This window comes from Podarcis erhardii (assembly GCF_964252035.2).
Source record: "Podarcis erhardii genome assembly, chromosome: 10".
In the NCBI taxonomy this organism is placed as follows: domain Eukaryota; kingdom Metazoa; phylum Chordata; class Lepidosauria; order Squamata; family Lacertidae; genus Podarcis; species Podarcis erhardii.
Genome location: NC_138500.1, coordinates 57,755,576 through 57,770,038, shown reverse-complemented (window position 1 = coordinate 57,770,038; position 14,463 = coordinate 57,755,576). Strand labels below are relative to the sequence as shown.

At 45.4% G+C, this 14,463-nt stretch overlaps 1 protein-coding gene across 6 annotated transcripts in view; it reads right to left on the bottom strand.

Annotated features, from left to right (window-relative positions):
* PTPRZ1 (protein tyrosine phosphatase receptor type Z1) overlaps positions 1-13,396 on the bottom strand; it is a 122,884-nt gene extending 109,488 nt beyond the window's left edge. For 3 of the 6 annotated variants that reach the window (XM_081877757.1, XM_081877758.1, XM_081877759.1), the window contains exon 1: positions 13,051-13,396. In XM_081877757.1, coding sequence (XP_081733883.1) covers positions 13,051-13,123 — 73 coding nt within the window. In that variant the 5' untranslated portion in view covers positions 13,124-13,396. The remainder of the gene's footprint in view (positions 1-13,050) is intronic. The other 3 variants (XM_081877756.1, XM_081877761.1, XM_081877760.1) reach the window with 3 other exon arrangements.
* Positions 13,397-14,463: the final 1,067 nt, after the last annotated feature.

Sequence of the window (14,463 nt, the reverse complement as noted above, 5' to 3'; positions counted from 1 at the left end):
AGGTAAGCCCTACCCCACATAATCTATCACATGATGCAGTGCACACACACCATTTGAATGACAATGCCCATCAACTTTTGCGGAGCAGCCCCCTCAAATAGTTTATTGGGGGGCAAGACTCTAGAAGTTGGCTCCTATGATGACAGGAGATAGACTAGGTGGCATTGAGGCCCCAAAAGCAAAATAAGGCCCAGATTTTGGTAATCATCAATTAGGTCACCTCAGCCTAAATGGATAAATAACAGAAGGAACCCAGTTCCACATCTAAGTCATGATTACACAAGAATCTATTTTTTTCCATTACTGAATCATGCCAGACAGCCCTGCCTTACTAAACCAGTGCTTGAAGGGTAGGTGGGGTGGGTGTGGATGGCTTCATTTCAAATTAGCACAGACTTCGTTTGGTCTGTTATCAACTCACCACCTTTATAGCTGTGTAAACTATTTGCTAACAAGCCTGAATTAGTGCATCCACAATGAAAAGAACCATGCTACTATGGGGCTTATTTCTATTCTCTAGCCTTGCCCAAACCAGAGTTGCTTGTAAAGCTGTCAGAGACAGCAGGTTGTGGTTTATAAAGCCATATACAACTTGAGAGCAGGATTCTGGGAAGATCATTCACCCCTTACAAACCCAGTCGATGGCTATGCTCTGCAGGCGAGGAAGGCCTCCTACAGATATCATCTTATCAGGACGTCTGTTCCACACAATATAGGAATCAGGCCTTTAGTGTCATGGCATCCACTTTTTGGATTTCCCTCCTCTTAAATATTAAACCCTTCTGAAGGTATTCCTCTTCCAACCAGCCCTTTAAGTTGAGATGCAGTCTGCATCTGTATTGGAATTATTAAAAGAAGCTTTTACTGTTTTATTGCTTGTTATCTGCTGCCCTGGCCTCCATTGGGCGGAATGGCAGGTTGTATATGCAATCAATCCCAGGAGAGTTTTACAATAACTGGGGGGAAATGGGATAGTTTTAGATCCACCTGAAAAGAAGTGGGATAGTGTTCTACACCACACCATCCCACTTTGAGAACTACAACAGGTACAAAATCGACCGACCGCATTTGTCTAGCTATTGTAAACATTTGAATATTTGGGGGACATTTGGCACATTTGCACACACATTCACAAGGGGACATAGGGATGTATAAATTTATCTTTCCCATTCCCATGTTTCCTCTGAGGCTTGCGCTCTAGGAGATGACACCGTGAGTCAGAAAAACCTCCAGCAGATTGTTCACTGCAGTCACGTTGCCATGAAGGGGAAAGCTGGAGCTCCCTCTGTGCAGATAATAAAGACTACTGGCTCATGGTAGGAACATTTCTCTGCAAGATTCCTACAAAACAAATCCCACAGCAGACAGCATGATTCAGAAAAGGCACAGAAGCACTGAGAATTAAATAGCAGCAGCACCCCGAATCTTTTTGTATAGACCTACTGGCCGTGAATGAAGAAAGAGAATAATTCCTAAGCTAAACTTATTTGTACGAACACTTGAATGACAACTGTTGAGTCCATTTTGTATTCAGTTGCTGACTACTGAAGTTTGCTCTCTTGCCTTAACCAACAGATGCCAAACGCTGAAAACTCTCACGGAAAATGGTGATGCAGTGGTGCAGTAAACAACAATTTTACAGAACAATTGACAACTTAATGTGAAAATTATTGTTTCCCTCAGTTGCTGTTGTTGTTGCAGTATCAGTACAATATGTGCTTGCAGCTCTTCAAAGTTTCAGGAGCCACATGCTTCTTTGAAACAGGTTACAGATGTTCATGGTTTATGAATTATATATTACATTTTTATTCCAGATTACTCCAATAGACTTCAGTGAGGCTGCCTGAAGTGCCCAGATTAATCTTTTTCACCTGAAAACACTTGAAAAATATTCCTTATTACATAACCCCCACAGCGATAAAACAGACATTTAACAGGGGATGCTAAAACCCCTACAGAAATAAATGAAGTTGTTCGTGACAAACAGGGAGGGAAACGTTAACAGCCGCTTCAGTCCCAATATGGTGGCATAATAAGCTCTAGGAAAGGCTATGAATAGATATTTATATATTTGTTATATTTTATCCCACTCTTTCTCCTGGGAACTCTGGGTGGTTAAATGCCTCTCATTCTCTCGCCCTTTATTCTCACAGCAACCTTGTGAGATGTGGTAGGCTGAGATATAGTGTCTAGCTCAAGGTCAGCCGGTGAACTTAATCTGAACCTAGTCTCCCTGGTTCTTCTGGGAGGAAAGAAGATGGCCTGTTTGGGACAGGGCTTTACTATACTGGAAGGAGCAAGTTTACTGATTGGAGGCACCCTTGGATGCAAGGAGCTTGAAGCTCAGGTGGCCTCGGTGGCTAGGAGAGCCTAGTTCCTGCTAAAGCACCTGAAGTATGTGTTTTCAGGACCTACTATATTAATGTAACTGGTTTTTTCTTTTTAAAAATTATTTGTATTAAAGATTTTCTTGGTTTACTAAAGTACATGTATTGTCTCTTTTTTCAGGTTGTACAGTCTCTCTTACAAATCAGTTACATTTGTTGTGGAGCATTAGTGTTGAGTAAAGGTGTCATGGACTTTGAAGACACTCAAACTCAGAATGCAAGGGAGAAACGTGCTAAGAGGAAGGCACGTTGGGCAAATCCACACTGTGCTCAACTCCCGCCTGGGAACCGATGTCCCCACTGAGGAAGGACGTGTGGGTCCAGAATTGGCCTCCACAGTCACCTACAGACTCATTGTTAAAACCGTGTTTATGGAAGACAATCTTACTCGGCTACTAGTGATCGCCAAAGAAGAAGAAGAAGAAGAAGTGTTGAGTACAGTATAAGGTTGGGGAAGAAGAGGGGGGAGAGGAGGGATGGTGTGGTGAGGCTTATATTATTTTGTATAGTGTACATGTGGGCTTCTGTGTCAACATCAACTGGGCAGGTTCTCTATTCGTTTATTACATTTCCTTGATTGCAAGAGGTATTGGGGGGCAGGGTGTGGTTGGTTGTCTGTGGCTGTCTGCAGTGGGGTTTGTTTGCATTTGTGATGTGGGGAGGGCTTGTTGGGTCAGGTAAGCCACACTGATTCATATGCTGTCGGTGGATTCTTGTTGTTGTCTTGTTGGGCTGTGTATGTGATAAAAGGGGAGCCATGGAGGTGTCCTCTTCTATTTGTCCCCATCTCAGTTTCAGTTTATTGGTTAGCTTTTCTAATAAGGCTGTTTCCCATACAATTTGATACCATTGGTCCATATTTACTCCTGACAGGTCCCTCCAGTGTCTGGCTATGAGGCTTCTAGCTGCTGAGAATGGGTGGGTTATAAGCTCTGTATAATGTGAGTGGTCATTATGATCTGGGCAGAAAGAACTCAATCATAATCTTCAGAATTTTTGTTTTAATGCATAGCCTGCCTTACAGCAACTCACAGAGCAGTACTGCTAGGTACCTAGGCCAGAGTTAAAAGGGAATTAGAGTTAAAGAAGATATGGCGAGGATTGTTATCCTAGCCAATCCTCAGTTTTGGAGGCTTCTCCCTAGGCAGCATGAGAAGTGTGGCAAAATATAACTTATACCTTCCACCATTTTTAGTAGTCCCTTCAGTTCTATTATGTGTGCAGTATATAATAATGATGGTTCTTCCCCTTTCACACCTATGGCTACCTTCACAAAGCCACAAAAAGGCATATCCTAACTTGGTCATGCTCATTAATTTCAGGGGTCTTCTCTGAGTAAAACTTAGATGGATACCACCCATGGTATGGAAGCTATTATTACTCGCCTTGAGTTACTCGGACTGAGTTAAGCCAAAACATGGATCAGACAATAGCCTGTGTTGCACTGTGCTTCCAGGTCTAGTCAATATCCACTGGAAGAGAAGTAGGGAAGGAGAGGCTGAACCTGGCAAAGATGACCAGAGGTCTTCCTTGCATTGATATTTAAGATGAGCTTTCAAGCTTTTTAATTTTCAGTGTTCCAGAGGTTCAGTGGATAGTCTGTGCTAAATAATGTCCCTCTTAAGACTTAAATTGCTTGAAGGAAGCCATTCCTATTAAATTCAAATTAAAGCTTTTCCACTGACTGCTGGAATACTGAAATTAGCTGATATACTGTACAACATTCAAGGCAACAGAAAGCTAGTCACATTAAAGGAAACGCCTAAAGACTTGCCAAGAAAATTTACATACACTAATGACTGTGTGTGAAATTCTATCACTGTGTGCACAGAAACAGGTCTTTATTCATCAAGATACATCTGGGTGCATTTATTTGTATACAATGTTCAGTAGACAAAGCAATTGAAAGAAGAAAACTAGAGCTGCATGTTGATACTTGGGAGATACTATTTGTTTCATTTTCCAAAAACTTTATAGTGATTTTTTCTCTCTCCATTCTGCATTTCCGGAGATAAAATATTTAAAGTTGTTACTTAGCTGCAGCAACTTTTCAGAGCTATCTAGACATCACTTAATGGAAGTGTTTGGCTCTAAGTCAATTTAGTTCCATTGATATCCTTAGGACAGAGCTGACTTAATTGGATGGACGATTGAAGTTTTATTAATTCTCCAACCAAGCCAGAATTCTTCACATGCACAAAATATGCGAATTTAATTTTGCTAATAACTTCTGGGATCAGTAACCCACAAATTTCAAAGTGGGTCACATGAATGGGTGCTGGGATTAAAAACCTGTGAGAACAAAGGCCAACAAACGCTCAGTGCAAAACTGCACTGCTCTGGTTGTTTCAGGATATAAAGGAGCTACTGTCACAGCAACACCTGTAGCCATAAATATCTAGAGCAGCAGCACTCAACTCTGATTACTCTGCCACCCACTTTTGCATTTTCACCAAATAAAAAGAGCTTCACTGCCATATCAACCATGGCAACACATTTTTGTCATTGAGAGCCAGATTCAACCCAATTCTGTTAGAAGAAGCCAGTGCAAGAACTCCTGCTAGTGCAGTGAGGCTTCCCCCCTCCCCCTGCATCTTCCCTCCCCAAGGAGCAAGCAGGGGGAGGAAAGGAGATCATTCCATTGGGCAAGCAATTCCACTCTCAGTGTTTTCTTTGTAGGCTACTCTCCTTTAGCTTCCTTTAAAAACCTGTGCGCTATCTCTGTAGTCTCTCTTCTCTCAGTTCATCTGTTTTATTCCCTGTCCCTTATTGTTCTGTCTCTGTATCTCCATCTGTTATCTCCTCCCCTTTGCTTTTCATGCTCTATTTTTGCCCATGCCTCGTTGCTAAACAGCAACAGTAATAAAGGTGTCTACCTCCCAGTAACTCACATACTAATAGCTTTTGTAGCTATTACATACCTAGGTTTGCAACTACAGTGCAGTGGCGTAGCGTGGGTTGTCAGCACCCGGGGCAAGGCAAGTAATTTGCGCCCCCTAACCCGTGGATTTTAGCAGGGGGCAGAGAGCTGCGAGTGCGAGCGCACCCCCACCCAGATGTTGCACCCGGTGCGGCCGGCCCCCCCTGCACCCCCCACGCTACGCCACTGCTACAGTGGGAATTGTATCTTCTCTCTACTGTCCTGTTTCAGCCTTTTCAAGTATCTCTCCTGTCCTAATTTTTTAGGAAACAAGCACAGTCCACCATCCGTACCATACATGCTTAAGGCAAAGCTCTAAAGGTGAGACACAGGATAGGCATTGCAAACAACCCGTGTACTGAAGTTGTACATATAAAGCTGGCATGTGGACACCCTTTAGTTATGCTGATGCAAAACCCTATAATTTTTTTATCACAATACACAGTGCTATTTTTCTAGAAAAAGAGGTGCTGGAATTCACCACAAAAGCCTTCCTTGTTCTCTTATAATGGCAATGGCACCCACCTGAGACGTGCCAGAACTGAGTTCTGGCTGGAAAAAAGCACTAACAATAGAGATGCTCATACAGCATTCCTCATAGGAGAGTGGGTTCATCCCTGGTGGCTATGCCCCTCTGCCACCTAGCATTCTGGCAATTCCCCATGCCAGTTGTGCACAGTGGCGTAGCGTGGGTTGTCAGCACCCGGGGCAAGGCAAGTAATTTGCGCCCCCTAACCCGTGGATTTGCGCCCCCTAACCCGTGGATTTGCGCCCCCTAACCCGTGGATTTGCCCTAACCCCAGATGTTGCACCCGGTGCGGCCGGCCCCCCCTGCACCCCCCACGCTACGCCACTGGTTGTGCATTTTAGCCAGCGTGTGAAGTCGTCCTGCATGTATACAATGCCTGCATTGCCATGGGGGAAGACTGGGCCTACCAGGACCTTATCTTACATGGAAACACTCGGCATGAGTAGACCGCAAGCACATTGGGGTATTGAACACGTTGGCCAAACACCCAGCTTGAAGTGGGAGGTGTAGCATGGGTGCTTTTAGGGTCCCTGAGAGAAGGAGAAGCCAGGGTTGAGGATACTCTAGGCAAAGCCCAGGTGAGAGATGGGATGCATGGCCACTGATGATATGTGTGAATTCTTATGCCATGGACTATGTGGGTGGTTGGAGGTACTGAAGATATAAGTGCTTTTTTGGTGCTGCTCTTAACTGGATTGAGATTAATACCCACCTGCAATTGCTGTTGCCTTGCTGTAGTAAAGGGGAACATATAGCCCTCTTGATGCTATTGGACTACAGCAGGCATAGGCAAACTCAGCCCCCCAGATGTTTTGGGACTACAACTCCCATCATCCCTGACCACTGGTCCTGTTAGCTAGGGATGATGGGAGTTGTCCCAAAACATCTAGAGGATTGAGTTTGCCTATGCCTTGACTACAGCTTCCATCATTCCTAATCATTCCCCACTGCTCTTGTCATATCCTCCTGATCATTCTTCCTTCGTGAGGAAGCAGGAAAAAACTCAAATGAACTTAGTGCATACTGTTTGGCACAGAGTGGTACATGCCAATATATCCTTCTTTATTTATATCCTTCTTTATTTAAGGATGTGTTGATGTGATGGGCAGAACAACTTGGATGTGTATAAATGTTACTTCCATACACTTCCTTGTGCATAGATGTTGCTCTATATAGATTTCACCATGGGATATGTTTTTTTAAAAAACTTATTTAAGTTGCCTTTAGGATTATGATTTTTTTAAAAAATGTGGGTGAAGGTATTCTGACTCCCACATGACATCAGAAACAAAGAGGTGCAATATCAGAAACTAAACAAGTGATTAGGGTGCAATATTCTAATGTCTGGAGCAACCTCATTAGCCTCACCCTTTCATACTCACCCTTTCATACTCCTTGCCCACATTTTCTGCAGAGCAAGTTCATTTCTATCTGAAATCTTTGTTAAAACAGGGGCAGTGTGCCTTTGCAAAAATACTTCAGAAGTTTTGGGGGCTAAAAAGACCTATATATATTAGTAGTTAAGTTTCTTTGAAAAAGCTGCCTGTACAGTAATGAGTACATTTTACTTTTAGCTTATAGCTTTAAAGACTTTTCGCTTTAAAGATTTTCTTCCTGTTGATTTATGTTTCCTTATGCAGAACCCTCTGGTGTGTTCAAACAGAACTTGTCTTAATGAGATGAGTTTATAAGCACAGTGACAAGAGAGGTGCAATACTGGGAAGGCTCACAAATGGTGCGTGAAGTTTTAAGAATAAGGCTTTCAGCTGTGATACTCGATTTCTAGAACCGACTCAGTCGTCCAACCCTCGAAGGAAAACTTGAAGAACACTGTTTCAAGATAAATTGAAATTGTCAGCAAAAGAGCTGAACCTTCTCGCCCTTAAATTCCTAATTAGAGCAGCCACAGTGGGAACTGACCATTTAAATGACAAGTGCAAGAAAGAAGGAAAACAAGACTTGCTAAGATGACAGTTCTCAAACTAATTACTTCGCAGTAATCCCACAGTATTCAGTGGAAACTACGTCAGATGCAAAGACAATGCAGGGGAACCAAAGTAAGATTTAAGCCCTTTTCAGGCCTATTGGGGGAAAAACCAGTTCTTAAATAGGCTGAAATTCAATACTGTACTTTAGCACAACTAGGTTGCCAATTCGGCTGTAAGTGACTCAAGCACTTTGAAGAATGCTGTGAGGGGAAACGGGGGGGGGGGGATTGTATCAGTTCATGACTGCAACTTTGTCCCTTCCAGATGTTGCTGGACTTCCATCAGCTCCAGCCAGCATGGCCAGGGTGATGGGGATTGTAGTACAGCAACATAAGGATAGCTCTACTGCTAACACCAAGGTTAAAGGTTCAATCCCCATATGGGACAGCTGCATATTTAGGTTGAACTAGTAGATGATCCTCAGGGTCCACCTCTGATTCTATGATTTCGCAACATTTGGAGGAGAGCTCCAGGTTGGGAGAGGCTGCATTATAGTACAGTGTTACCTCGGGTTAAGTACTTAATTCATTCCAGAGGTCCGTTCTTAACCTGAAAATGTTCTTAATCTGAAGCACCACTTTAGCTAATGGGGCCTCCTGCTGCTGCCGCGCCACCGGAGCACGATTTCTGTTCTCATCCTGAAGCAAAGTGCTTAACCCGAGGTACTATTTCTGGGTTAGCGGAGTATGTAACCTGAAGCATATGTAACCTGAAGCGTATGTAACACGAGGTACCACTGTATCCACTCACCACTGCTTCTAAAATGAACTATTTATATGATGTGGCAAATGTATCCAAATACTGTAAGAGTAAATAACATTGCTCCATGTAAATTATTGCAACATACTAACAATTGCAAACTTTATGCTGTCCCATTCCTTATACATAGTATCCACACACTGTTTTCATTTATTCAGCTTTTCAAATGTCTTGCAACAATCTAATGTAAAATTGTTAGTAATTTTCTTTGTATTCCAGCAAACAGTGTGGATTTGTAGAGACTTGCCAATTATTATTTTTTTTGGGGGGGGGAGAGATATAAACCCTCTGAATCTGATCTCAGCAGTATTTGTGGGTGAAACTTATCATATCATTTATATCATTCTTGACCTTTTGCTCAGCCTCTGGTTTAATCTGTGCACCGCCATTTATATTCATATGGTCAAGATTCACTAAATAGGCCCCAACCAGTCTCAATGGAGAGAAATAAACAAAGAGAGTACAAAAGATCATTCAGTTGAGGAGTTACCGCTGGCCATTAATGTGCAACCGGGCAATACTTTCCAGAGATTTAAGACTGGGGAGAGGCAAAAGACTAGTAAGGATGCCAAACACCCACACATTCATTTATGCAGCACAGCTGAAAATATGAATAATGGTGCTTCCAAGAGGAGGATATTTCATGCAAGTATATTATAAGCAACACAACGCAAAACGAAGGAAAAAAGTTGCATTGAAACGAAGCAAATGAAATTGCAACAATACACCATGAACTAAGTCTACATATCATGATCAATCAAATCCCCACAGTCTTCAGCATTGTCATGGCAAACACTTTTCATGCTAGTCTTACTGAGTAGTTAAAGGTAAAGGGACCCCTGACCATTAGGTCCAGTCGTGGCCGACTCTGGGGTTGCGGCGCTCATCTCGCTTTACTGGCCAAGGGAGCCGGCGTACAGCTTCCGGGTCATGTGGCCAGCCTTGACTAAGCCGCTTCTGGCGAACCAGAGCAGAGCACAGAAACGGCGTTTACCTTCCTGCCAGAGCGGTACCTATTTATCTACTTGCACTTTGATGTGCTTTCGAACTGCTAGGTTGACAGGAGCAGGGACCGAGCAACGGGAGCTCACCCGGTCATGGGGATTTGAACCGCGACCTTCCAATCAGCAAGCCCTAGGCTCAGTGGTTTACACCACAGCGCCACCCATGTCCCCACCGAGTAGTTACTATATATTTATTTATACCACACCTTTTCCCCAGATGGGACTCAAAGAGGTTATATGTATGCTCCATGCGCACAAACACAAAGATTTCCTCAATAATTTTGGAACTAGACTTTTTTTTATAATTAAAAAAAATACAAAACCAAATGTTAGGCAAAGTGGAAATATTGAATAGATTAGAAAACAGTAACAGGTAACGAGCATCCAAATTTACTATGATACTCCAGTACTTAGTACAGTATATTCATTCATGGGAACAATCCCATAATTCAGTATACAAGTCATTCTCACTCAAGAGGATCAACAACAGACTAACCCTGAGATGATACAACCTGCTGTAGTCCCTCGGGTCATATTTGAAAAATAATCAGGGGCCTTCAGACGTATATAGCTAATGTTACACCTGATGTATTGTTGATCTTATTGGTGCTGTATGTTTTAGCATGTCCAAGTTTCATATTCACATATCACAAATTAGCATTCTATTTTTCAATGTAAGCTTTGTGGATCTTCAGTAAGGAAATGTTTCATCAAGTCTGCAAAACTCAAGGTTCTGATTTACATCTTTTAACTAAGATGATTTATAATATAAAGCTACAGAAAAAGCAGGCTTTTTAAAAATAAGGCTCAGTAAATATTCCTGTAGTATTAAGGTTGCAAGCAACAGATGCAGACAAAAACAATCATTTTCTCATTATGAGGAAATAAATAAAGTTCATCTACTGTTGAGTTTGCCACTGACTTCAGTTAGTAGATTTCTGCTACTACAGTATACCTATTTTGACCTACAATTGTGGACATACTAATTTCATTAAAATGACCTCTTTGTAAAGAATCAACCCCAAGCACTTAATAATGACAATAAGAATGGCATTAAATTACTCAAGTCATTTTAATGTAACCTCTGTTGAACCAGTCACAGTTAGCTATAAATTAAGCCCTTCCAGCAGTCTTCAAAATGGGAACTCAGATTACTTTTATATGTGCAATAAATCATACATTTAATATAATGGCATCTCCTGCATAGCTGGTATATGACACTGATCCCTTACAGTTTACAAAGGTTTAATGAACCAAAAGCAGCAGCACCTATTGGACAAAAATGTAGGTTAATATCTACTTTATCTGTTGTAAAACTGGACATGGGTATAAACGACTGCAGGAAATATTTACTTTCACTCACAGCACAGGAAGCAATATGCTCCAGTCCTCTGTTTGCCAAACGCTAATAATGTAACCACAGACATCATTATATGTTCCATGCAAATAACAACCTGACCACGTATTTCATTTCATTTTACATTTATTGGACAAAAAAAAAAAAAAATCCTTCCAGTAGCACCTTAGAGACCAACTAAGTTTGTTATTGGTATGAGCTTTCGTGTGCATGCACACTTCTTCAGATACATTATTGGACAGTTAGTTGTTTTGCTCGCACGCCTAGCTCATCTATTTGACACGATTCCTTCGAGAAATTCCCATCCTCGCCCGCTCTCACTGTATCCCACTTATGACACCCCCACCCCCAACCTCATTGGACACAAGTGTCATTCATGTCAATGGCAACAGCTCTCACATTCGTGGCTTGCAGTTGCTACTCAATGACAACTGCCCGAACACGCAGTGCAATCCAACACAGAACACATTGCACAGGCAGGTCGATGCCTGTTTCCAACGCGTTGTTTGGACTGTAGGCAATTTCTCATTCAGTGACTCTCTTCCTTCCCTCTCTCTCTCTCTTCCTTATGTCATGTGCAGATGCCAACAGGAGCGCTTCCTCCTGCCTGGCTAAGGCAGAGAACAAATGGCTGAAGCAGCAGCAGCATCTCTCTCTCTCCCCCCCCCCCCGCCCCCTATTTCCCTGCTTCCTTGTGCACAGCTTATGCCTTGGGGGCATCCTTCCTTCCTGCTCTGCAATGCAACCAAGCGAGGCTTTCCCTTGTGGTTTCACAGTTCAGGCAAAAGGAAGGGGGAAGGAGCCCCCCCCCAGCTTGCTCCCAATCGATGTGTCTGCTGGCAATCCTGGAGAGAAACAGGGGCACCCCGCCTGGAGCAGGAGGTCAGGAGGGTGCATGGGTGCCAACTTGAATAAAATATTTGGGGAGCACAGGTACACCCCGCCCCTCATAGTTGATCACATTGCATGGTGCATGCACACCATTTGAATGGCAATGCCCATCAATTTTGGGAGCCCCAGTCTCCTCAAATTTTTTATTGGGGGTGAAGACCCCTCAGTCCCTAGAAGTTGGTTCCTATGGGAGGGTGCCAACTTGAATAAAATATTGGAGGTAAGCCCATGGACATGGCCAGGATTTTTGTTAGGAGGGGCAGGCCTTTTGTTGCGGGGGGGGGCAGAACCTCAGTTTGCTAATGCTTTTTATTGATTATTGGTGGGGGGCAGCTGCCCCTCCCTGCCCCCATTGGTTATGCCCATGGGCAAGCCCTGCCCCACATAATCAAATCGGCATTTGAATTGGCCCCCTCAAATATTTATGAGATCCCATAGCACCTAGAAGTTGGCTTCTAGGGGAGGGTGCCTACTTGAATAAAATATTGGGGGGTAAGCCCATGGACATAGCCAGGATTTTTGATATAGGGGGGCAGAACCTCAGTTTGCTATGCATTTTTGTTATGGAGGGGGGCAGCTGCCCCCCTCTGCCCCCTTGGCTATGCCTATGGGTAAACCCCGTCCCACACAATCGATCCAGTGCATGCACACCATTCAATGGCAATGCCCATCAACTGGGGGGGAGCGGCCCCCTCAAATATTTTATTGGAGGGGGGGGAATCCCTCAGCTCCTAGAACTTGGCATCTAGGGGAGGGTGCCAACCTGAATAAAATAAGAGGGGCGAAGCCCCGCCCCACATAATCGATCGCAAGAATCGGAGCATGCACCCCATTCGATTGGCGATGGGGGAGAGGAGAGCTCAATTTTGGGGGGGGGGCTGGTTCTGAAGGGACCTCGGCCCCTCGGAGTTGGCTCAGGCTGGCCCGAGCTTCCCTCAGGAGAGACCCTGGGAAACAGCAGGTGCTTCTTGTCCTTTCTTCCTCTTCTTCTTCTTCTTCTTCCCTCAGGGGCTCTCCCTCCCTCCCTCCCTCCCCCCCCCACCCGCGAGGGCATGGCTGCCCTGCACCTCAGGCTCCGCGCTCATCCCGAGAAGTCTCCCTCAAGTTTGGCAGCGAGGGGAAGGCAGACCCCCCGTTTCGAGAGAGGGGCCCGTGAGGCTGGAGGCGAGGCGAGGCCGGGCGAAGTGGCCTCCCTCACGCGCCACAGACACTCACCGCGTCGGCAGAGGCAGAAGAAGAAGAAGAAGAGCGGCAGGGACGCGAGCAGCCAGCGCCGGAGGATTCGCATTTCCACACCGTCTCGGCTGCTTCTTTCCTCCCCTCGAAATGGAAAAGCAAACACCGCCCTCTTATTCGCTCGCTTCTCTCCGGGCTAGTGAGAGGCGTTGCGCCTGGCGGGGAAGGAAGCGAGCGAGAGAGAACGAAATAATCCCCGCCAAAGACACACGCTCTCTCTCTCTCTCTCTCTCCGCGAGGGACTTCGCAGCCTCCTCGGACCGAACGCGCTCCGAGAGAGCGCTGTCGCGGCTCGCGCGGCCGGTGTCTGCGCGTGCGCGTCTGCGCGTAGCTGCGAGAAAGGAGGGGGGGGGACGCATGTAGCGCTCGCGCGCGCGCGCTACGCTGGAAGAAAAGAGCTGCGCGCGAGACGCAGGCGGAGTTGGCGCGCGAGCGCGACTTAGAAGGAGCAGAGCGCGGGGAGGGGAGGGAGGGGGAAGGTTTGGCGGGAAGGCGGGGGGCGAGACGAGAAGCGCCCCGCGTGAGGGGAAAGAGAGCGCCTGAAAACCAGGCGGGCGGCTTGGACCCCGAGCATCCTTCCTTGGGGCTCTTGCTCCTCGCCGCCGCCGCTGCTGTTGCTTCAAGTCTCTCACGCTCCTCTCCTCTCAAAAAAGCAGGAGACGAAGAGAAGCGCTACCTCAGAGCTTGCGGAAAAGATGAGGTGGAGATTTTTTCGCCCTGCCACATGCCCGGAATTTCCCGGACACACAGAGAGTACCTCGGTCCTCAGCCCCTCTGCCTCTCATGCTCCATTCAAAATCATAGTCGTGCCCCCCCCAAAAAAAACTCGGCGCTCAGTGTGACCTAACTGGTCGTGCTCCCCTAAATCCGCCGCTGGGAACGACTCCCCGGGATCAGCTGCCTAAAGGCTTCCTCACTGTTTCTAATGGTAGAGCCAGCCCCACATTCTGTCCATAGTAAAGGTAAAGGGACTCCTGACCATTAGGTCCAGTCGTGGCCGACTCTGGGGTTGTGGCGCTCATCTCGCTTTATTGGCCGAGGGAGCCGGCGTACAGCTTCCGGGTCATGTGGTAAGCAGGACTGAGCTGCTTCTGGCGAACCAGAACAGCGCATGGAAACGCCGTTTACCTTCCCGCCAGAGCGGCACCTATTTATCTACTTGCACTTTGAGGTGCTTTTGACCTGCTAGGTTGGCAGGAGCTGGGACAGAGCAATGGGAGCTCACCCCGTCTCGGGGATTCAAACCACCGACCTTCTGATCGGCAAGTCCTAGGCTCTGTGGTTTAACCTACAGCACCACCCGCGTCCCTATTCTGTCCATAGCTGTCAACTTTTCCCTTTTCTTGCGAGGAATCCTATTTGGAATAATAAGAAGTGTTTGGATTTGATATC